The 26,711-nt window shown below is 28.7% G+C and overlaps 1 protein-coding gene across 11 annotated transcripts in view; it reads right to left on the bottom strand.

The window, feature by feature from the left end:
• The window catches only part of LOC130672312 (agrin-like), a 448,227-nt gene that overhangs the window by 40,417 nt on the left and 381,099 nt on the right, over positions 1-26,711 (bottom strand). For all 11 annotated transcript variants that reach the window (XM_057476817.1, XM_057476818.1, XM_057476815.1 and 8 more), the window contains 2 exons: positions 11,442-11,678; positions 1,520-1,735 (listed from right to left, as the gene is read on the bottom strand). In XM_057476817.1, coding sequence (XP_057332800.1) covers positions 1,520-1,735; positions 11,442-11,678 — 453 coding nt within the window. The remainder of the gene's footprint in view (positions 1-1,519; positions 1,736-11,441; positions 11,679-26,711) is intronic.

Here is a 26,711-nt window from a genome sequence, read left to right as displayed (position 1 = left end):
GGGCGGATAATTTTTTTTTATTACAAACCGGTTTAGAGAATTATTTAAGGTTCAAAATTGAGAAAAACAAATTTTTGAAAGCCAAAAAGGTGTATAATTTAAGTCATACGTCCTTTAGGCTTCCATTTTTTTTTTTTTTTTCAAATTTTAGGTCTAAAATAAGTCTGCCAAACGATTGGCAATGAAAAAAAAATCATATGCTACTTTGGCTATAGGAAGCTCCCCCATAAAAAAAAAGAATCGGCCCATTACTGGGTCGTGAATGGCTGCCAATTTTCAAGCATCGGCCGAAGATCGGCTAAATATCGGATGATAACGGTATGCCAAGCATGGCAGTCGCAAGTATTGGCCAATCGTGGCAATCAATCATCGGCCAAAGCTTGGTATCAAAAGCACTCGATCAAACCGTTGGTCAACGAACGGCGGTTAACTGTGTGCCGTTTTTATAAGCAAAAAGATGACTGCCAATGATTTACCATGCACGGGCCAGTTAGCCATTTATTAGCCAATTATTGAAAACCAGGCATCGGTCGATCTATGGGAAAATTTCGAAGCTCGGCGACTTTGTATGGGTTCCCCTGATTGAAAACAACGATTCAAAAGAATTCAGTTTTAATACTACATAGGTATAAATTCATAATTGAGTAAATCGTTTTGTTTTATCAGAGCCTATAGCCAAAAGGACTTATAAAAATGTGAGTTCTTTTGAAATTAATAACTTGAATTATCATAACGATTTTACGGTAATGCAAATATACTAAAATGTACAGCGGTCGTCAGTTAACGTTTCCTTACCGTAGCGAACAGGATCGTGATAATCGCGATTCACGTCTCAAGCGTCACCACTCATATCCAAGTCCCTAAACCCACTTGCTTTTTTTTTTGACGTACAAATGCGAAGTGATTATGCAGTGATTGTTTATTAAATAATTAATTATTGGCAGCGTAATAGACGATTGGGTGAAAAATAAATTAATAGAATAGAATCTGGAAAAGCTGATGAAAATTTTGAAGCCAGTGTCAATTATTACCTTCAATTTAAAATACAATTGGGTTGAATGTTTAAGATAGAAATTAATCTATTTCACCCTTAAAATTTTTATGAGTACCATCTATCTATATAAATTAGATAAATTGTAAAGTCTCATTTATCTATAGATAGTTATTATAATTAAACGGAATCGCTATCATAGTAATACTATCTTACGATTCAGGATCCGTTCGTCTGAATCCTGATAATCGCGATACGGCAGACTAAAGCTTTCAATATATATGAAGTATAGCTAACAGAGTATCGTGATTGTCGCAATACTGTTTAGTGACAGATAGCAAATTTTCTACCCTGTGCATCGACAAATTAATTTTCTCCCCAAGTTTTAATGAAGTATATCATCAAATAATTGCGGTTAGTTTACTCGAGACATGTGTATGTGGTTATTAAAACATATATTTAAAGCATAATTAATGCACATATGAAACATATAAAGTATAGTATGAAATATAACAGTATAATTATTACCAGAACTGCATACACCAGTGTAGATCTTTCTCAGGGGTAATCTAGATCTGCAAGATTCCTGTCTTAGGCTGCATTCATTAGAGTAAGTCTTGCCATTGCTACCACAGACCGGTGAGAATTCAAGACCACATTGTTCGCCGCAGTGACAGGCCGGCTGTCGTGAAGCGTCCAGTTGACAGACCTCTGGTTCCGAGCACTCGACAGCACTACAAGGATCTACAAGTAAATATTAATAATGTTTATTAACTATAGTGAGACTACTAATATCACGAGGCACGACATGTTTATTGAGCTATCAACAATCTAACAATATCACTTGAGATTGTAACTACTGATAAAAGTTTATTGTTATTTTGAGAGAGGTATCAGCAACAGAAATTCTTTTCAAACTGAAAGAGGTTAATAGGCGCCCGAATGTCGGCGTCGTTCCTGTTGAATTAAAACTCAAATCTGTGACTACAGGGTTTTCAGAGTAGACGGCGAAGAAAAAAAATAAAGTAAGGATCTAAAAGAAACCAAGAGCTAGCAAGAGACGGAAGCATAACGGGTTTCAGTGGTGAGATTGGGTCGAGTTGTTCCGGTATCGCGTCGAGATTAATCTTCGCTACGAAAGGAAGGAAGTTGAATTCCGTTTCCCGTTTGTAGATGGGGTCGGGCTGACGAAGCAAGTTTCATGAAGAGAGAGGAGATAAAATGAGAGCAAGTGAAAGGAGTAACAGTGGTGTTTCTTGGGGATAGTTTAAGTTACTCTCCAGTAGAGCGACTAAACTCGATCATGATTCTTGCTAGCTCTAGTAGTACAACCTTTGATGATCAGTCATCTAATGAAATTTTTAATTTCAGTTTGTAATAATTGTTTATAATTAATTATAAATCGAAAATTAGGATACACGTAAAGAAATACTGGAGTGAAATTTACCACACTAAACTAGTAATAATTGAACTACTTTGTGGTCATCGTATCGACAAATGGAGTAGCATAAATGACACTGTATAAGATTAATCTCTACTTTAGTAGTTCTATTTATTATTCGACTGGGGTAAAAGTTTGTAGGCTCAGTAACTACTCAAGGTAGTATGGAAAACTCATCCTGTGGTTTCTTTAACCACACAATTTTATAAGAATTTTTTGGTATTACTATGTTTTTAGTACACAATATCACATAATTTGTAAAATCTACTCCAATGTGGAGTAAAAAGACTGACAAACGAAAACAACAGCGCCACCTTCAACTTTTTTACCCCACTGTGTGGTTGTACTAGCTCCACAATTGTAGTTATAATTACTACATCTTTGAATGTGTGAATTCTAACATTTAAAATTAGGTGCTTGTATTGCACACCTCAAGCGCGAAAGCGGGTGCTTTATGGTCGCTCTAAATTTTTTGACTCATTCACTCACATTAAATTTTCGCTATACTCTTTTAATTACAATAAAATGGGTCAAATTGTATACTAACACGAAGACAATTTATTAAAGAATAATTTCGACCCAATCTTAAGTCGATTAATTATTCCATTCATTAAATATAAATTATTTTAATCCCAGTGACACGAGTTATCAATTTTCGTGTATGAAACTTAGTAAACCAAATAAGTCTCGATAGACACAGATAATCGGCCTAACTTTTTTTTTTATTATCTTTGTATTTTTTATCACAAGAACCCTATTGAAAATTACTGTCTAAATCCTTTTAGTTTAATTGTAATTAATCAAAAACGTAAGACTGATTATTCACGAAAAATTTAGCGGCCATTTTTATTTTTACTATTGTTATTATTACAAAAGTAAATTTTTTTTTCTTTTTTTCTCCCCATCAACTACTGACAGCAGCACTAGCGTAAAACAGTAGGATTGAAAAAAAAAGCGACATCTACAACAAAACGCGGGATATTTAAATAAAATTTTAATAGAAAAAAAAAAAAAAATTAAACTGGAATTAAGAAATAAAAAAATCAAATTAATAATTTAAAAGTTGAATAAAAATTCATAATAAAACCAAATAAATAAAAGTAATGATTAAAAATAAAATGAGCGATTGAGGTGTGCAATTTTGGATTTTCCAACATTTTTTTATATCAACAAAAACTTAATATTCAATGAAACTATGTTGGTAATACAAGAATTAATTTGTCATAAAGACAATTTTAAATGAAAAAAAATATCATGACGTATGGAAAAAAAAATCTACTTCAAAAATTTTGTGCGTGTGACATTTCAAATTAATTATTTACAAATCAAATTTAATATTTTTAAAAACTCTTTGTGCGAACAATATGATATAAATTAAATTTTTTAAACTTTTTAAATACCATGAAAAATAATAAATATCAATTAATATATATTTAATAAATAAATTAAGGATAAAAAATAAAAATTTATGATGTGGAGTAGTAAAAACCGCAGCTGTCTTTTACCAAGGAGTTGTTTTAACCAACGACAGTAGTAGATGTTACTACACTTTGTGTAGCACAATAGGCCAGTAGTCAACACTAAATGTATAGTCATCCTATATATTACTAGTCAGTGTTGTATATGAATCCCCGATAATAATAATAATAATAATAATAATTTGATATAAATGTAAATAATATTATTTATCTCTAATGCAGCTGCATTAACTAGTTTCGGATGATAATAATGCAAGTGCGATAAGAGAAAAGAAACAGATCTTTGAGTTTTGTTATAGAGATAATTTGTCAAGAATGAAACGTGAGATGGAGATAATAGTGTCATATCCAAGGATAACGTAGCTCGTTTAAAATTCTGTCACCATCACTCTCTTGAGGCAATTGTTTTTGATTCACTCGCCCTCTCTACTCCCTCGAGTATAAAATGTGACGCGGTCGTCATACCACTAATCTCTCTACTTGCTTTCAAAGAACTTTCCATATATTTTTTATTTTTTATTTTCACCGTACTCTGTTACCGCGCATAAGCTCTCTAGACTATTTTGCATCGCAGTTTGAATGTTTCTTGTAGAAAGAAAAAAATATAAAATAATGATAACAATAATCATCAGGGGTCTCTGTAAAGATATGCTAATAACAGGAATGTATATGGGGCACTTATAAAATTCGATAGAATAAGCGGATTAAAAGAGTCCTTGCATATATGTTTATAAAATTTCTGTTATGTCCATATATATATTGTCTTTTTTGTTTTTTAGGATTGTATTATAAAAATATTTTATTCAAATAAAATGTGGCTAAAGTAGACATATATATCATGCTAGTGTTTATCCTAAAAATAAAAAAAAAATTGTTTTAAATTGTACACAGGAAAAAATGGAGTTCTTGGTGCAAAAAATTTTTACTCACCCGAAAAAATTTTTTGCATTACAAATTGAAAACGAAAATTTTTCTGGGGCGAGAAATTTTTTCTAGCCCTAAGGAAATTTTGTTTTTCATTTCATAATGCGAAATTTCTCTTGCGTCAAGTAATCCTTTTTTTCTACATATCGATACTGCCATTCTAATATGTCGTATCCCACATTTGGGAAATTTTTCAGGAGTTGATAAAAACGTTTCACGGTCGGCAAAGAAAATTATTTGTATTATGTTTACATTGGTATAACCTACAAATTTATTTTCATGTTTTTCATAAAATACAGGCATTTGTAGTGAATAAATAATTTTGAATTATATGCTATAAGAAAAGTAAAAAATTATGCGTAATTACTTTTTTACTTATATCGTTAATAGCTTCGTTAAAATTAACTTAAAATTAAAAATATGAAGCGTGACTGAACCTATGCGAATGTGGGATGCGACATATTAAAATGCGCGAAAGTCTGCGTGTAAGATACGAAATATTATAATATTTATTTAAAAATACCAAATAAACAATTTGACCTCTAAAATTTTTACATAACCTGCACATTGTTACAATGGTTCCATTTAAAAAAAAAAAGTGCAAATGTCAAATTTTGTGGGATACGACGTATTAGAATGGCAGTATCGATATGCTTATGAATTTCTCAATTTTACACTCATGATAAATAATTATTTGTGAATTTAAATATATTAGAATATGACATATCAAAGTATTTTATAACCACTATGTCTACGGTATAGATACACGGTAGGCTCGCGCCATGACACTTCACACATATACAGTTTGAACGTGTACTTGGCGCGAGACACTACCGTGTCTCCTGATTTAATATAAATTCAAATTAACTAGCTGTTTTCAAAATCAAGCTGAGCCGGCTATTCCCCTGGTTAGAAAATCTAATAAAATCCATTAGATTCTCAAAAATTCCTATAGAAATTTTATAAGAATGAATGAGTTCTATGAAAAGTGCTATAGTTAAGTATAGGGCCTTATACATACAGCTCTAAGAATCTATCCGATTTTTAAGCAAGGTCTTTACTTTCCCATACGAAAAAAATATATATCCGGATATATCTGGGCAAATCTGCATATATGAGGCATATATTTATATATATGTTGCATCTATGGACATATTCCAGATTTGCCCGGATATATATTCTTTTCGTATGTTAATTAAGTTTATTCGTGTGATTAAATTTAGGTTCAGTTAAATTCTTCAATAATTGTTATAATTATAAGGTATTCAATATATATTTTAAATTTGTGGAAATTAAATAAAGTAATATATTTTATAAATTATTCTCTAAGTCAATAAATTTGTCATGGTTCAATTGATATTGTGTTTGAGCGAATATGAGGCCATTTGTTGATCGAGTAATGGGACATTACAACTTTTAGTGTACTACTATAGATACACCCAACGATCTCATTTAAAAAATTAATAATAATTAACTATCAACATTAGTCTTCAAATTAAAATTTCATTATCTAATATTTTAAACCCCAAAAAAAAATATTTTTTATTTCATTTATCAATTTATGCGGTTTGATCTCACCCCCTGAAAAGTGAACGGGTAATAAGTCTTTTACTTTATGTTTCATTATTTAATTCTTTATAAAAACAAATTTATTTTTAGATGCGTTTGATTAAAAACGTTAACTTTGTATTTAAATTTATCGTTAGTGAAGTTTTATTCATTCGTATAATTTTCATATTTATTTCTCATCAAAAGTTTAGAATACATGAAAACAATTTTTTTTTTAAATTTATGATAAAATCTTAGTGTGAATATGTTTTAAAATATATTTATAGCTAAATATGATAACGTTCAAAAACTTTTAGTACGTCCTGGAATGTAATAAAACACATTTAGACTGTTCCTTAACCATTCACTTTTTATTATACATAAATAGTAATAATGTCGAGTATAGAATATCTTAATCTTTAACTATTTCAGTATTCCCGTCCTCGTTTGAAAGTTAAATTCGTACTTTTGTGATTTTATCTTATTATATTTTTGTACTCGTCAACGCGACAACAAATGAATATAAAAGAAATTACGTCATTATATTTATGCTTAGATAAATAACTATTTTTTTTTTGTTTTATAAAACTATTAATGTAACAAATGCTTTTTTTTTTTTTTTTTTCAATTTAATCGTTAATTTGTTTCATCATTCGTAAATTAGTTAATAAAATACTTTTAAAGATTGTTTCATTAATGAGTTTTAATTTTAATCGACAATAAGATATAAAGCAAAAAAATCTTTATACTACATAATGTTTATAAATACTGCTTTTATATTTGATTATACAAAACAACAGATTGTATATATATTGTAATAATGGAGTAAGCTTTTTAATTATCATAAACAAAATATGGAAATTGTACAAATTAATATTTTACCATGAACTCGATAAAAGTATGCATGTAATTAACTAAATGTATTTATTCAGAAGAATTTAAAAAAATAATGTAAATATTTCTGAATAAATAAATGCTTTAATTACTTTAAAATTACTCAATGTGATTATTTTGTTGTTTGAAACCAACAATAATATAATTTTCAAAGAATTATATTTTTCTGATGGTATGGCTACTGAATCTTGCAAAAAAAAAGTCTATATATTTATAAATATATTCTTTCTCAATATCTTTGCGAAAAAATAACCTCAAAAAAATTTGGTAAAAAATTGTTCGTTCAAATTATGGATGAAAGTAAATTGTTAAAAAAATTTTTTAAGTTTGAAACAAATTTGTTTTGAAAAATGTTGATATTACAATAGTTAATATATCAAAATATATTGCACACTTCGAATGCGAAGCGGAGAGGCTAGACTTTACTATCGATCTGTCAAGGTCACGCGACTTACGTTAGATCGTGTTTCTTATTTTTATACCGCACTAAAATATTATGAAAAGCATATTAATATTAAGAGAAAAAATTAATAAATAAATATATTGCTTGTATTAAGATCCGTAATACGTATTATAGTAAAGAAAAAGTCCATTCATTCAAAAATGATGTTGTGGTCTTTTAGTATGTGGTTCAAAAATAACATCATAACATGTGGCACAGATATCCCGGGAACGAGTTGACGAAACGACCTAATTTTTTTTTTACTATTTTCAGAATTATGCATAATCAATTTCTAACGAAAATCACTTCTGTAATCCTTTTCGCATTTTTTTTTTAACAAACCATTATTTCTAAAACCGGTAGTTTGACATGTAAGCGAACTCTGTAGCCATTTTTTTTTTTCGTTGACTGTTGTTACTGCGTATTCTACCAAGTAGCGCCACCACGGTAATTTCTATGAAGAAAACGCGGCTAATTCAATTTTTTTTTTAACTCATATGAATTGTTATTTTTTTTTTTTAAATATTTTATTAATTGTTTTGAGCAATCAAAGCAAAAATAATATTGGGCAGAACAGAATAAGTGAGTATATAATACGAAAATAATAATTGAAAAAAAAAGAATTAATCGAATTATCATATGAGCGTTTGGGGTGTGCACTTTTGAATTTTTTTATACATTTTTACATATTTTCTTTACATATTATTATACTTTTCATAAACTATTTTGATACAAGAGTTTACCTCCTGAACCGTAATTTCACCGCTAAATATTAAAAAAAAAAAAAAAAAAACGGAAAGAAAAAATGTTATTTAATAATCTAAAAAAAAAATTTGTGTCTCAAGACTATTTCATCTTACATAAAATTTGGTAACTTCGAAGTGACTCAAGACATCAAATATTTTACTATATTAAATATTTACAGACTGGAATTTTTCCGCGCGACTATTTCAAAATGAAAATTTTTTCTACAGGAATATTTTCATTTAATTCATTTTTAGGATTATTATTGTTAAGATATATTTGCATACTGTATATATTTTATTATTATTATGACAATAACGAAATAAAAAAGTTTAAAGCCGACAATCGGGTAAAAAAAACAATATTTTGGTTTTCTACAATTAATTTCATATTCTAAATAATAAAATTTAAAATAAATTCGTTTTGTTAAGTTAACACGATCATTAAGAAATAAAAAAAAATTAATTGATAATCTTTAATTAACTTTTATCATATTGTTCGATTAAACGTTTATATTAACTACTGATTCTATTGAATACAAGTAAAATGAGATTTACATACACGATGCATATTATAGATATATTAGGTTAGGTAAACGAAAATTTGTTTGAATTTACTAAATTATTCCTATATGAATTTCAATGCTATTAATATTATTAATGTTATTAAATCATTTTATATTCAGCAGTTTCATTGCAATCTACTTGTTGATTCATTGTAAAATAACAACAATTTAATAAAATTAGTTACTAATAAACTTATTTTTATCCTTCAATGCCTGATAGAAGTAAGAAAATGATAAGTTCATAAATTATTTAAAAAAATTTAAGGATTTTAATTAATCAAGAATTAAATAATAACTTTAGGACATCTATTTTGATTAACTAAACATAAAATACGAAGTATTCTCATCCTTGGGACAGATTTCTTCCTAATCGTATTATCCCAGTTCAATCGCTGAAAACACTACACAGTAAAAAACGAATCGTCAAAGTGTAAAAAAAGCGTACGTTAAAATTCTGTGTTGAATTTTTAACACTTTTGTGTGTCAATTAAACACACAGTATTTATCTTGTTTAAACTGTCGCAAGTTACTGTCAAATCAACACACAAAATATGTTAAAAATAATGTCGGCCATCACAAAAGAATTTTTGGAAAATTTTTACTTTTAACAAATGAGTATGTAACTTTTTTTGACACTCACAACATGTTAAAATAACACATAAATAAGTGTAAGACGTTCGTTTTACACACGAGATGTGTTGATTTTGACGGATCTTTTTTTACTGTGTAGCACCGATAAGTTCACCTTTTCGTGTATTCACTTTGGATTTATTATTATTAACTCATAACAATAAATTAAAGCGGAAAAATGTCATCTAACAATCATAGACTGTAGGTTTTTTTAACATCTACATTATATTTTATTTTTTATGAATTAATATGTTACTAAATATTATAATTTAGCATAATCAATTACGATGCAGTTAGTAGAAATTCCCAAAATAAAATTTTATCATGTCTCTGAAGATCGAAAAGTTTTTCGCGGAACGAAAATAAAAAAACGAAATGAAAAGTAAAGAATCTACTGGATCTAGATTTTTGAAATGTTTTGCATACATAGGTGCTAGTATGGCAGCCGATACTTGCAGGCAACCCCCAATTACCCCTTAAGTCACCCCTAAGTAGACAAATTACATAAATTTTTTTCATTTTCGTTGCGCGAAGAACGTTCCGATCTCTAGGTAAATATTTATTTTGTTGTTTTGTGAAAATGACAATGCATATTGTAAATTCTGTTCGATGTATTTTTAAAAACGTTGATGTTATCGGTCGTTTTTACCGTGATTCCATACTGCCCTCGTGCGACTATTACTACCCGTGAAAAATGTTATTAGATCTATGTAAATCTAATTTGTTACATTATGGAGATTTACTCAGGTCTACGTAGATACACTTTTTTATGCATTATTAGATCTACATATACCCATATAGATCGACATAAATCCAATGATACATAAAAAAAAGTGTGTCTACGTTGACCTGGGTAGATCTACTTAGAACTACATATATATTCGCAGGTCTCAAAAATGAAACAAATTAGATCTATGTAGATCTAATCCATTTTTCACGGGTATAGTAATTTTTCTAGAAATTTTTTACGTAAAAAATACCCTAAAATTCTCTGAGTGTAGCGAAGAAGACACGATTTGAATTTTTTGTGGTCAACAGAATATTGAGTACACTAAGGAATTCCTAAAAAAATTTTGGGACCCTCAAAATTTTGTAAGAAATTGATGACAAGAGTCTCTACCCCGATATAAATTTATAAACTAATGCTATTTTTAGAACCTATTCGTCTAATTGAGACATATTACGACAAAATTTTACTATGTGGACAAATAATACAATAGTTCGATTTCCATGAAATTTACCTGAAAAAATTGAATATTGTACATCTAACACATTATTGTTGTTTATTTTGGCTCATATATTTACTAAAAGGTTTTAAATTTTAATACGCGTTAACGTTTATTAACCCATAAATGTTTTTTAGTAACAAACTTTTTTGTTAGTAAATAGATAATTATGAACCAATATATTATAACTGATAACAATATTCTTTTAAGTTTAAAGCCAAGTATAAAAGGGTAAAAAGTTAGGGTAATACTTAAGACCTAGTGTTTGTGTACTTGGAAAAGCGTAAGGAGAGAAAATTGTTGAAATTAAATTTTGCAAGGAACTGGGAGGTCGACCGTAAAAAAAAAAACGATATAAAGTGTGATGAAATTGCGGTGGTCTTGACGACGATACAACCGTGTTTCAAACGAGAAACCAGGGGTTATAATATCACGTAGAATAAAATTTTCATTAATTTGAAAATTAAACTGTTGTATAAGTACAGGGTAAGATTTAAAAATAAAAAGACAATAAAAGATAAATAATTATTTTATAATTACTAAAAATAAAATTCTCACCGCATTTTCCACGAAAAGCTACGGTGACATTAACATTGTTGGTACAGGCTAAACGGTTGAGCTCACAAACATTTGGGTAATCAACTCCATCAGTGCCACAAACTGGTCCAGATCCCTCGTGATCGCCGAGATTTGGACAACTCTTGAGGCACTCACATTTCGCTTCAGTACCATCTCTGCTTCTTACACATTGAGAGCCAAGCGAACAATTGAGGTTACGGCAAGGATCCTTGATTTCTGTAACAGAAAAGTCAAGTGTTAAATTGAATTTTGTTCAAGAGAGTATTTCGTACTACTTTATTTATTTATTTTAGTTTTTTTTTATTATTTAACCTTTTGGAAAGATGTAACAGCAGTAAGATGTGCTGAGATTCATCAGAAGCATCAGGAACGAAAGAGATTTCATAGCTCTGATCATGTGAAAGATAATATTTTTTAAATCTTTTATATACAATTGTATGAATTAATAAATATTTTTCGGCATAATCAAGAGACACGGTAGTATTTTCCCTAAGTATGCACGGAAAAAACGAATTCCGTCCTGATAACAAAAGATAGGATAACGAAAGATTTTTTTATAATGACAAACATGATTAGCTTACGGTAACAAATTAATTTGTTATAGTAAGAAATGAATTTGAGTCGTAATTTGCTAGCATTACATTGTAATTCCAACGAATGCTTCGTTATCCGTATATTAAGGCAGAATTTGGTTGCCGTAAGTTATCTTATCTTGTGGTCAAAAAAAATTTTTTTTCCGTGTGGGTTTTTTTCGATATAGAGTACGAAAATGCTACTGTGTCTCTTTAGAGGGAAAGAACAGATTCTATTTGCTAAATAGGTGATTATAACATACTCGTGTAAAAAAAAATTTTTGTTCATAATGAATTTCATGACGAAACTCAGATCGCGACACAAATATATGACTTTGATCATGAATTTACTCCAACTTTTCGTCTAGTAAATCAGTATTAATTATAAAATTAATTTATTACGTCTTTGAATTGGACTTGGGATGACTTGGATAGAAACTTGACTGAATTTTTACTGAATTAAACCTTTTGTCAAATTTATCGATTCAGAAATTACCAATAAACTTCTTCTATTAAGTACTTGATTTACGTAAGTCAGTTTCGATTGTAAAATTAATTTAGTGAATGAACTTCGGATAACTTGGATTGAAATTTTACTGAGTCATAAATTTTGACGTGATTAAAGTTGTTAATACAAATTCATGATGAGTCATATTTGTGTCACCATCTGAGTTTCGAGATGAAATTTATATCTAAATTCGTTATGAACAATCATTTTTTTACACGAGTACACCTTAAAAAATTTTGGTGTAAAAATGGACCCTGAGAACTTTACACGACCGTGTAGTGTGAAATCACAGTGTGAAAAATCCTCGGTGTTAATTATCTATCCGTGTAATTTTAACACGGTGTAATATTCTTTTTTTACACCATTCTGTGTTTCTCGTTATAATTTTGATTAATGAGCATTCAATATTTTTATGATTATTTTTCTTGACGCAAAATGATCATGAATTACACATTTATATGATGCTAGTCGGTGTAAAACTTTATAATTCACACTGCTAAATTTGACATGATATTTGGTGAAAGTTTTACACCAAAATTTTTTACACCGAGCTATCTACACTACACTGAGTCCAAAAACTTTTTACAGTGTAGCCAGAGCAGTTTCAGCTTAAATATATAATTTAAGTAATTTATTATTTTTTAGATAAGGCCGCGATAAAATCCTTGCGTGTATAATTTAACTTTAAATTTGTCAGTAGCAACGACAGGGGTTACTATTTAATCGTTTTTAAATTGATATTAAAAAAAAAAAAACTTAATTAATATGTTCTGGAAATATATCGGCCTTGGAATTAAATTGGTTGTATTTTGAAAGGGCTAAGTAAGATAAGGCCCTTGAAAATATTAATTAGAAAAAAAATGTATTTTATCAGTAGAACATAAAATTCGGCTACATTTTAAACTCATCATATACATTCAAAAAATTTTATGGTATTTTTTTTTTTTAAATATTGAAAAATTACCCATAAAATAAAAATTTTGCAAATACATTGAACGGAATTTATAATGTGCATTGTAATTTTCACAAAACTACAGATTAACTTTTATTTTAGAAATTTTTACCCGCTGTATCTTAACTGACTATGCGAAATTAGAATATTTGGTAAAATATTCGTAAAAAATAAAACGAAGGTAACAAATTAAAAAAAAAACCTATGAGTACTAGAATGAACGAAAAGAGTCAGATACTTCCGAGCGAGCTCAAACTTAAAGATTTTTGATAAAATTACCATGCTGTCAAGTACAAAATATCAAACAAGTTGGAATTTTCAAACTTGAAATTATAAATTTCCTGATGGACCTAGTTTTTTAAGTTATTATTTTCATTGTATATATTTAAATAAAATAGAAGATTTTTCAATAAATCAGAAATATTACTACGTGATATAGTGAAAATAGTCATCTTTTAGAGTATATATTAATAAAATTTTATTATAGTCCGACCGTTACTTAAAATTTTTATTTATTTTTTACTATGAAATTCTCTGCGTCCAAAAAACTATGAATACACAATGTGTCAAAAAAAATCTTTTCGTTTCAATAAAAGATATTTTGATAAATGATAATATTAGTAGAAGTGTAAAAGATATCATAGTGTAAAAATACCAAAATATTTACTCTCACTAAGTTTTGAAATTGGGCAGCCAAATTTGTCAATAACATTTTTGGCGGTACTATAATTCAAAATTTTCTTTTTTTAAACCTTGTTATACTTTGTAACAGTGAAAATATTTTTTAGAATTTCTTTGGTTTGCTGGAAAAAAAATTCAATTCTCCACGAAACACTGTTGAAAGTGGAATCTTTAACCTGATCGTTAATTATATCTTTTGCTTATTTTAGTATGACAATAAAATATTATTATACTATTTTTTTTTTTTTTTCATAGCTATAATTACTTCTATTAAAGGAGAGCTAAATATGGCTGACAGATTTGGATTAGACGAAAACTGCAAATCCAGGAGTTTTAATTATTAAAATTTTTCAATTTAATGTTCTAGATTACTTGACATTGCATTAAATAGAAACTGGAAGCTGTGTTTTTGTATGTCGACTAATTATGTCATTATGCTTTTCTATGAAAAAAAAATAAAAATACAAAACACTGAGACGATTCAAGGAAATGCAATTTATAAAATTATTTGTTTAAATTATGTATAATTATTGTGTAAGTCTACAGGGCATAAAGTAAAAATAACGCCTGTGTACAGAAAGTACAAAGAAATATAATTTTATGTAGTGTAATAATAATTATAATTCCCGTTGGAAAAATAGGAGAATGTAAACAAAAAGATTTAATCTCCGAAAATATTGCGGCGAGTATTGTGGCTCACAACCTTATTAAATTCATTTTCTTCTCTTTAAAAAATAATTTTTTAATCTATAATCCAGTTCAAGTGTGCGGTGGAATTAAAAGTGAAAAAATATTTGAATCAAGTGACTCGTAATAAAAGTTTAATTGGCGATATTATTTTTATCGTTCAGATTTTATGTGATGATAATAGTATTTATTAAGAGTCAATTAATTTGTATTTTTTAAATTAATGAAAATCATTTTAATTAAGTGGAAAAATGGATACTCGCTGCTATTCTGTAATTAAATACTCAGTTGAAAGTTTTGTGTTCAATTCAATTCAAATCATATGTCCCAAATGGCCACTCGAATTTTAGTGTTAAATTTTACAGGTTATGCTTGTGTCGGAAAATAATACGAACTCAATGTTGAATAATTTAAGGGTGTGGTCTAGTTGGTGTAGACAAGTGCTGTCTGTTAGCAGCAAACAAAAGTTTTGAGCAAGAAGAAGGCACTTCGTAAAGTGCGGGCATCGCAGATTAAATTTTGTTAACATTTTTTTATGATTTTTTATTTAAAGAAACTTCAAACGCGTTTTTCTCAAATTAACGTTTTTTCGGACGCCTCACGCGATTTCTCCGGAACTCTTGGGCTTATCCTTCGGAAATTTTATCCACATATTCTACATATAAGTACTTATGACATAGACTATTCTCATGTTAAAATTTTGATTTTTTACTACATTTTTTTTTTTAAATAATCGCGAAAGAAGAAACATTTTTTATCAATTTTTTCAATTTTTGTTAATTGAAATTAACAAAATTAGTTAAAAATTAATGTCAATAGTCGATGTTATAGCAATTGTCATACTGAATCTAAAACACTTTGGTTTTTTTGTTTCAGATAAGCCGTTGTCGGGATATCATGTGGGAGCCGACCTGCCTCGAAATTATGGCGTTCGGTTTATGTACGAATTTCGTGTGAAAAACTAAAAAAAATTAATGAAATTTTTTTTTTTGTAATTTAAGACTTTATTTATCATCCCTAACAATTTTTATATACATAGCTTTCATATTAGGATGTAAAAAAACGAGTGACATCTAAGATAAAAAGGCGGGATATTTAAAAAAAATGAGTGTGAATGTAGCAGACATCAGACAAATTTAAAATTACAAATAATTAGAGTAAATAATTAAAAAAAAAAACATTTATAAAAAACGCACTTATTAATTTTTGAATTTTTTAAATGTGTATTTTTTTTAAATTTCATTTTATTAATTATTTACTAATAATTTAAAACTTGTCTAATGTCTGCTACATTCACACTCATAAAAAAAATTTTAAACTGAAAATAAGAAATAAAAAAATTAATGATTTCAAAATAGAATCAAAATTCATAATAAAAAAAAAAAAAAATTAATTAATATTTTGAAATAATAATAAAAAAAATTAATGATTAAAAATAAAATGAGTGATTGACGTGTGCATTTTTTTATTTTACGAATTATTCGATTCGAATACTATTCGCACACCCCTATCATAAATATGTTATTATACCGATTTTAGCAATGCTGATTTGACTATAAAATCTGAAGGGCTTAGTGAATAATGGATTTATGAAAAATGAATTATTAAAAAATAATATAAAGTATATAGTTTTAGTGGTCAGTAGAGTACGTTTATGGCCTTCTCAGGCCACTCAACTCTGTGGTGTTGGTGGGTGAGTCAGGAGAAAGAATAATTAGTAGTTGTCGAGTACTGCCAGAGAGGCAGAGAGAATGTCAGAGGGTTGAGGCTAACCACCTACATGGGGACTCAGAGCTAGTGGTGAGGTAGATTAGTGGTCGGACGTAACGATTAAGTAGCCCGTCTCGGAGACCATGTTGTATATCAAGAACAAAAACAACGATCTTAGAGAATATAAGTACAGTGTGGTGAATAAAATACCGATGATGTAAGAGATTAGGAATAATTTTATAATTTCTGTCACAGCCCGACTGTTATTTTATAATTTCAAGAGAAAGGGATAAATTTATAAAATTATATAAATGGGAAATAATATATTTTCGTATATAGAACATAGAATATATGGTAAAAACTATTATAAATAATAAAAAAAAAAAAAATTTTTTTTATATTGTAAAGTGCTAAATTTGGCGAATCACTCTTCTCTCATCCTGCCCCAGTAGACGATTCGTCAGACTGTAATTAATAATCCATTTTGCTGGTTTTTTGTCGGTGAACTCGACGGTTGGAGCACTACTCTTGCTTTTAGATAATTTATTATCGTCCACCAACTGCACCGCATTATATCGTTGCTAGTGGCTTCTCCCCTCATATATTTTATTTTGAAATTCAACTTGCTAGTCTAAAACAATTCAGCTGTGGGTATTTGTGTTACAGACTATTATGTTTATACTCATAGTAGATTTATAGACACATCATGTGTTATTCAAAAGTATTTACATCAACAATTATTTATTAAAAAATAAATGCTGTTGTTGTTAAATATTGATTGTACATTATAAACACGTAACGGTATAAATATGCACGGAGAAAAAAAATATTGGAAAATCCAAAAGTGCACACCTCAGTCACTCGTTTTATTTTTAGTCATTAATTTTTATTTTTTAATATGAATTTTAATATAATTTTTAAATTATTAATTTATTTTTATTTTCAGTTTAAAATTTTTTTTAAATATCCCGCCATTTTGTCTTAGATGTCGCTTTTTTTTCAATCCTATACTACTGCTACGCTAGTGCTGCCAGTCGTTGATGGAGAAAAAAAAAGAACAAAATAATAACAGTAAAAATAAAAATGGCAGCTAAATTTTTCGTGAATAATCAGTTTTACGTTTTTAATTAATGACAATTAAACAAAGACGACTGCGATAGTGATTTTGAAAAGGGTTCTTGTGATCAAAAAAACGAAAAAAATTAAGTCAGTAAGTCGCGTTTTCCGAAAGTTATCATATTCTTATGAGTCCGAATAATGGACGCATTAGGGGCTTCAAACTAAATCAATTTTTTTTTAATTAGTCTCATTATGAATCAGCTAAATGTTATTTTGAAATATATTCCTTAAGACCCTGATTAAACAACTGAATTCGAGCGAATTAAAAATTTAAATTCTGTGATATTCTGTCGAATTCTGCAAAACAGAATTCAACTGAATTGAAAATTTGAATTTGAATTAAACAGAATACAACCGATTTTAAAATTTCAAATTCGTTAATTCAGTTCAATTCGGATTCAGAACCAGAAATTGAAGAATTATTTTCGAATTAATCAGAATTAAACCGAATAGAATTATTTAAATTCGCCCCGTTTAAAAATATTGATTGAAAAGAATTAAAAGTGATGAAATTCGAATTCTTTTCAATTATTTCAATTGATTTCAATTTTTTTGTTTGTATATATAGATATACAGTTTGCATGGAGTGACCGCTTCTCAATTCTTTTCAATCAATATTTTTAATCAGGGCGTTTTAATTTGGACAAATTCTGATTTTCCTGCCGAATTAGACAGAACTAATTTTTAAGTTAGGTTCCGAATTAACAGAATTTATCTGAATTAAATAGAATTAAAAATTCAATTCTGTTTAATTCGATCGAATTCAGTTGTTTAATCAGGGTAAATATCCTTTAAAATGGTTTAGAATTTTGAAAACTTTGGTTTACTATAAAGAAGGTAGAGAGGATTTAAAGTCAGTGAAAAGGCTGAGAGCGAAAGAGTGACAGTAAAGCACACTCAACACTTCGTGATTGAGGTGCAATATTGTGTTGGTAGCTATCCAACGGATTGCTAAAGTACTATTGTGATTGTTACTGATCTGTTATATGAATTTCATGATACTAATATTGATATTGACAAAACTCTAAATACTTATTATAACGATTCTACAGTAATGCGAATATACTAAAATGTACAGCGGTCGTCTGTTAACGTTTCCTTACCGTAGTGAAACGGATCGTGATAATCGCGATTCACTTCTCAAGCGTCACCACTCATATCCAAGTCCTTAAACCCACTTGCTTTTTTTTTGACGTACGAATGCGAAGTGATTATGCAGTGATTGTTTATTAAATAATTAATTATTGGCAGCGTAATCGACGATTGGGTGAAAAATAAGTTAATAGAATAGAATCTGGAAAAGCTGATGAAAATTTTGAAGCCAGTGTCAATTATTACCTTCAATTTAAAATAAAATTGGGTTGAATGTTTAAGATAGAAATTAATCTATTTCACCCTTAAAATTTTTATGAGTATTATCTATCTATATAAATTAGATAAATTGTTAAGTCTCATTTATCTATAGATAGTTATTATAATTAAACGGAATTGCTATTATAGTAATACTATCTTACGATTCAGGATCCGTCCGTCTGAATCCTGATAATCGCGATACGGCAGACTAAAGCTTTCAATATATATGAAGTATAGCTAACCGAGTATCGTGATCATCGTGATACTGTTTAGTGATAGAGAGAAAATTTTCTTCTCCGTGAGAGAGCATGATTTAGTTTTATCCCTGCTTATAGTACACTTTCGTAAATTAATATTTGTGATGAATAAATTTTCAAACGCAACTAATTTTCAGAATAAATTTGTTATTAAAAATATCTAATTTTAATTTTACTCAATCTTATCTAAAAGCAAAATTAGAATTTGCATTCACTATTAATACATATTCTAATTGAAAATCGTTACATAGATTAGAAGTACCATCAGTGGCCACTGTTCCATTTTTGGATATTTAATACTTTATTTTAATTAATGAAAAAATATAAAATAAAATTTTCACAGTACCAGTGTAAAAAAAGTATCTTTTTACACATTTTCAAATTTAATCATGTCATCGCATTATTTACAAATTATTTTGTTTCAAATTTTGAAATGTCCAAAACTGGCACGAGTGACCAAAAACGGCACCTCTACCCTATGTATATACGGTAAGAAATATTTTGCGGATATCACTATGCCAGTATGGGCGTCAACGCCAAACTGTACGGTATCGAAGATTTTTATAGGTTATAAAATTGTATGCATAGATGATTCAACCATTGCGGGAATGGTAACATTGGCAATAGTTGTCGCGGACGCCGCAATGTCAGTATGGCCGTCAGGCCCATACTGCGTTGCCGTATCCACATTGCTTCTGGCCGATAAACCTAGTCTAACAACATCTATATAGTTTTGGCGGAAATACGATAGTATACATTGATTGACACGTCAGAAATTATGGCGGGAAAAACTAGTAGCATCGTGCCCTCGGCATTGTAGTATGGGTCTCAGGACCATGCTGTTTCGCCGTGTCTGCTATGCATACGTGTGAGCAATACAATAGCTCCAGTACTATACAGTATAGTAAATAACGCCATACTTCTGGGACTCGTTACAATACTGTCTTGGAATATTTCACATACTATTTTAGTATCTGTCTTGAGACCATACCAGCATGGTGTTGAACGCCATGCATTTCTTACCGTGTATTTTGAACATTTAATAGATATTAAAAAGATTATTCAAAAATTTCATACAATCAGGATTCATTATTTACGCGCTATTTTGATTTAATCCTGCATCAAAAAAGACTTTTTTTCCCATAATGAAAAATGATTTTGGTTACCAATAAAATTTTATTTTCCATTACTACTACATGAATGTAAACGAAATGAGTTGGGAAATTTTGTTTATTTTCGGTTTCCACTAAACTTTACTTAAGCCTCTGTCCATGAAGTATATCATCAAAGCAATTTCTTCATAACTAACGAATTTGTAACAATGGTAGCGAGGATGTAATAGTCGGTCCGTCACAGCGGTTGAACAAACGATGTGGTTTGATCATGTCACAGAGAGCTGTCGATCGAAGCACGAGTTGTCTGACCGATAGATAGTCTGCTCAGCTATAAAACTACTAATTCGCACTGACTGTGATAAAATATTGAGTGAAGTGATGATATTAAATAAAACCAATTAAATGTGACTAAATTAGGATCTTCACAATCATGTTGAGAAATAGATGAAAATTACAAACAAAAATGAAACATAGCTTTACTTATTTATTATTTTTTTTTTTTTCAGTAACACGGATTATTATTTAGGGTCATTATTTTATAAGACGAGTAGACATTTCGTGCATACAATATTTGTGCTTTAAAAAGCGCAGGTTGTGACAGTCTGATGGATAGCGCTAGTAATAAAGTTCTTATGAAATTCTAAAATTTGTAGATGGCTGTACTCTAACACGCTTTCATCAACTTAACATGCATATATATATACATATATGTATATATATATATATATAATATGACAGCATATAATACTAAGCCTTATTGCAAAGTGTGGTACAGCGGTTTTCAAGCATTACCAACAATATGTCATACACAGACATAAACCTCTCGTTAAACTACTACTCTGTTCCTTTATATATAATGACATGCTTTGTTTATATAAAAGCACATTCTTTACTTAAATATCACTTTATATCGCAGCAAATTAAATCTAGCTCAAGTATTATAATAATTTAGTGATAATAATTTCGTAGCGTAATTATTATCTTGGATAATAATTTGTATAAAGAGAAAAAAAGTGATAAAATATCTTAAATTCTAGAAAAATACGGTGTTTAAGACAAACTGTTAAGCTTCCGTTATTTTATGGTATAAACGAGGTCGAATATAACATAGATATATGTGGGTGCATAGATATAGTGAGAGCGGAAAAGACATGAAATTAGTCTCATTAGGCATAAACTTCAGCTTGTCTGTTACGACGGACATTATCGAAGTTTAGTGATAGAGATAGACAATTTAAGCTACGAAATCTTAACGAGGGTTCTTTATTTCTTCGTATGCTTTATACCTTAGACTTATTAAGCTATAATTCATCTTTATTATAACGGTTAATATTTTATCTCATATCCGGTTTTATCGAGAAAATAAAATCGATAAATATTTTATTTTAATTACACTTTAAAAAACATTCCGTGTGAAAATGGTCCCCGAGGATTTTACACGGTTTCCTCGGTATGAAATTTTTTCGCTATGAAATATCAAGCGGTTAATTTTTCACACCATTCGGTATTACATGATCTATAGATAAAAATGACCCGATATAACTGTGTTTAATATTAAAATTTATAAATTTTACTTTAACTTAAAACTTATCAACTTAATTTCTTTCATAATGATTGATAGAAAAATACACTAATATAACTGAATCAATAGAAAAATACGATGTCAAGTATTTTCAATTGAAAAAATTGTTCATCGCAAGTAAAACTGTATTCATTAATCAAATGCAAAGTAATGCAAACTCACAATGTACATGGTAAGAAATGCATGGCGTTCAACACCATGCGGGTATGGTCTCAAGACAGATACTAAAATAGTATGTGAAATATTCCAAGACAGTATTATAACGAGTCCCAGAAGTATGGCGTTATTTACTATACTGTATAGTACTGGAGCTATTGTATTGCTCACACGTATGCATAGCAGACACGGCGAAACAGCATGGCCCTGAGACCCATACTACAATGCCGAGGGCACAATGCTACTAGTTTTTCCCGCCATAATTATCTGCCAGAAGCAATGTGGATACGACAACGCAGTTGGGCCTGACGGCCATACTGACATTGCGGCGTCCGTGACAACTATTGCCAATGTTACTATTCCCACAATGGTTGAATCATCTATGCATACAATTTTATAACCTATAAAAATCTTCGATGCCAAGGAGTATGGCGTTCACGCCCATACTGGCATAGTGATATCCACAAAATATTTCTTACCGTGTATGTATATCGCGTTGCTAATTCCAAAAGGACTTATATTTTTATACGCCCTTTTGGCTTTGAAGAGCTTCCTAAATTACTAATTATTTTAGGGACTCACTTTAAACCTAAAATTTTTGGAAAGTTAAAAGGGCGTACCTATACGAAAAAAATATATATCCGGATATATTCAGGCAAATCTGCATATGAGACATATATTTATATTTATGTTGCACATATGCGACATATTCTAGATTTGCCCGGATACATCCGGATATATATTTTTTTCGTATGGGTATACACTGTAAAAAACTTTGGTGTAAAAATGGCCCCCGAGAACTTTACACGGCCGTGTAGTGTGGAATAACGGTGTGAAAAATCCTCGGTGTAAATTATCTATCCGTGTAATTTTAACACGATGCAATCTAATTTTTTACACCATTCCGCGTAACTCGTAATACTTTTGATTAATGAGCAACAATTTTGATTAATTAATAACTATATTCCATTTATTTATAAATTAAATAGTGTCTTAAACATTTAAATATTTCTATGACTACCCTACACCGGGTCCTAAAATTTTTTACAGAGTAATCTTATCAATTTCATTGTCTGATTAATACATTGTCTGATTTGATCTATAAAACACTAGTTCTGTTTTGTACGTTTATTATCAGAATACAAATATATCTATCTACATGTACAAAATGATTGTTTGTAGAAGTTGATGTTTTCGTGCTTGCTGAGCGTGTATATGAGAAAGGCAGGAAAAAAAAAAAACAAATAAAAATAAAAAACAGTGAGGATAAAGACAAAATGGAGGAATACAGAATAACGTAAACAACGAGGATCTGGCACTCTTGGGAAATATATGTCAGTTGAAAATAATGTTGCACTCGTTTATTCTGTCTATGATTCATCTCAGTTAAATCAGATGGAAAGATGATAAATTTTTGCGATGATAGTAATAATCGTCCATTCTTCTCGCAATTTATAGTTTATAGCTATTTTAATTTTAATGTTATTAATAATTCACAGATATGTATTTTTTATTAATTGATAAATTATTTAGTGACATAATGAATTTTTATATATTATTCAAAGGTATAAAGTGTAGGGCAGAATAAAATTTCAGTTAGGATATAGTGCTTACACTGTAAAAAATCAGGAGTGACCCGAATTTTATTCAAATTCAAATTCACTCCGTCACTCGGAGTTCCGGGGTTTAAAAAAAAATCACTCCACATGCGGAGTGAATAGGGATTTTTTCTGGGCGGAGTGACGCGGATTTTATTTCAATGTGCATTCACTCCGGTCTGAGTTTTAATATTTAATTAAATTGATATTTAATAGAAACAGGCGTTAATTAGGAACATAATTATTTCAATAGATAATTGATTCAGATATTAATAATTAAATTTAAAATCTTATGTTTTTAATTTATAAAATGTTTTAGTAACTCACTAAATTATAATTTCATACATATAATACATAGTGAAAATATTAAATTATTGAACAGCAATAGTGAGATGATTTTTATGGGAATATTTGATATTTTGGTACAATATGAAATGTTATCTCGTGGTATGATTGATGTGTGGCTCAACTGGGAGAGCACTCGGCGCGATACCGACAAAGTCTGGGTTCGATTCCCCGTTCGGGCTACGTATATTTTTCTCAATTTATCTACAAATTGTCTTATTGAGAAGGTTTGAATGTTTAGGTTTCTATTATATTTAAATGGTGTATTGTAAATCATACGACAGTTTGTGACTCAGTGGAATTATATTTGTTCGTTTTATTGTCAACCGCTTATAATTTTTAAAAATCATTTCGCGTGAATATATGGACAGAGTTCGTAATTATTTCCGTACTCAATATAAATGTCAAAATAACAAAGATCTAAGCTCACTATGTATTAGTAATTTGTTTTATAATTAAGATTGTAACGAATGTGAAACTGATCTTTTAAAATATTTGAATAGCTAGAAAACAAATGCCTTCTTCTCTTGTTTTATAGATGCGCGACTAGAGTCAGTCAGTCTTAATTTGACATCTTAACAGCATACATCTTGTGTTTCAATAAACTATATCTTTGATTGCTTTTCTTTTACTACTGTTAATTGTGCTGTTATTATTTCTATTTTAAGTGTGTTATTATTGTAGTGTATAAGTGATATTAATTATAAGTTACAACTACTACAATATTTTTCGAAACTCCTCTTCGGAGTGAAATTGACTCTGGGGAAATTAAATAAATAAAAAATTATCCACTCCAGATTCACTCAGCAAATTTTTTACAGTGTACTAATTTTTTGTTTTTGTTTAATTTGAGGATTTTTTATGACTCGTTCACTTGGACATGACAAAAATTATTAAACTTTTAAAAATATTATACTGACAGTATTTTTTACGATATAAACTTTTTAAAACTGTTAAATTATTTCGATTATGCGTCAACTTCACTGAAGTTTGAAGTGTAACATTTTTTCACATTTATGTGAATGCTGCTGTAAATTTTTATTATATATTTTTACTCTATAAAAATATATAATAACAAAACTAACTTATGATATATCACACATTGGGCGGGTCGATTTTTTTATGAAAAAAATTAATTAAATGTATTTTGTCAATAAAAAAATAATTTGTTTCGAAATTGTCCGACTGACTTTCATAAATTGAATATTAATTTCATCTGTCAATATGATATTCAGTATGGTTTTTTAGTTTAAATCAATATATTTTTCATTTCAAATCATTCTCAATTATAAATACATCATTTTTTATCACAACGGCACTTGTTGTCATGATATTCCGTTGCATGAATTATTGCACTGACAATCTGCTGAATGAATAAAATGAATAAAAAATAGAATTGCAAATGATTATTATTCAAAACACTTGATTTATACAAATTAATCACAAGTTTTTTTAGTGAGTATCTATCAACTATTAATAATGAAGTAATTTCGGAAAATATCTTTTCGTAAAATAAAAAAATTAATCGTGGAAAAATCATTACGATAAAGAATAATTTAAAAAAAATGTGAAAGCTCAATAATTGCATAGATTATTAAAACGTTCCCTTTTCATAAAAAAAAAAAAAATGAAAACGTTAAATCTATATTATACAATTTCTATTGTCTATTTGAAAAGTAATTTTATGAGCATTATAGAGATTATTGTTCATTAGCGTGAATTAATTAATGTATGAGTTTTATTAAAAATAAATTAAAAAAAAAATATTCATTCAAATATTTTGTACGCATATGATTTTGTTATTTATAAAGTAGAAAAAAAATTTCGTATGCTATTCAGAAAATATTATTAATTAATTTTGATTAAAATAACTCGAGTACTTTTGGATTAAATATATTAAATTATTTTAATTAAAATAAACAAAATTAATTAATTTTTTCATTGGATCGTATTACCTTTACATAGCTGCGCAATAAATATGCTTAATGACATTAAATATGGGCAGCTAATTATTTAAATTATAATATATAGATAAATTTTTTTTGTATATTGCGTTACTAATTCCAAAAAGGCTGTCATTTCTATACGCCCTTTTGACTTTGGTAATCTTCTCTGAACCAAAAAGGCGTGTAATCATTTTTTTTTTACAAATCATTTTGGAGATTCATTTTAAAGCTCAAAATTTAAATTAAAAGAAAGCTGGAAAAAAGTGGGTGGGGTATATACATGCAATCACTCAGTAACAACAAAATGAAAACATGTTGCACTGAGAGAAAAATAATCTTTTCGAATCATTGTATATTGTGACCACAAGAAATTATGCTATAAAAATTTCCGATCTAATATATTTTTGGTTTAAAAATTTGAAGATTCCATTCAAAGTAATTTTCTTGGTGAAAGAAATCCAAGTTCATTTCAAGATACGTTGATCTTCTTTTTATTTGCAGTAGTGTAAAAAAATTTTGATTTTCTTCTGTCAAGAAAATGATTCTTCGCGCTAGATATGAGGTTAATAATGCAATCACATATCAATCTATTACTCGAAAAAATATTGTTTTCACAAAAGTTGTTTTTTCTCTCAGTGTAATTTTCTAAAATATATATAACAAAATAA

This window comes from Microplitis mediator, chromosome 7 (genome assembly GCF_029852145.1).
Source record: "Microplitis mediator isolate UGA2020A chromosome 7, iyMicMedi2.1, whole genome shotgun sequence".
In the NCBI taxonomy this organism is placed as follows: Eukaryota; Metazoa; Arthropoda; class Insecta; order Hymenoptera; family Braconidae; genus Microplitis; species Microplitis mediator.
The sequence above is the reverse complement of the archived record's forward strand: the minus strand, read 5'-3'. Positions and strand labels throughout refer to the sequence as shown.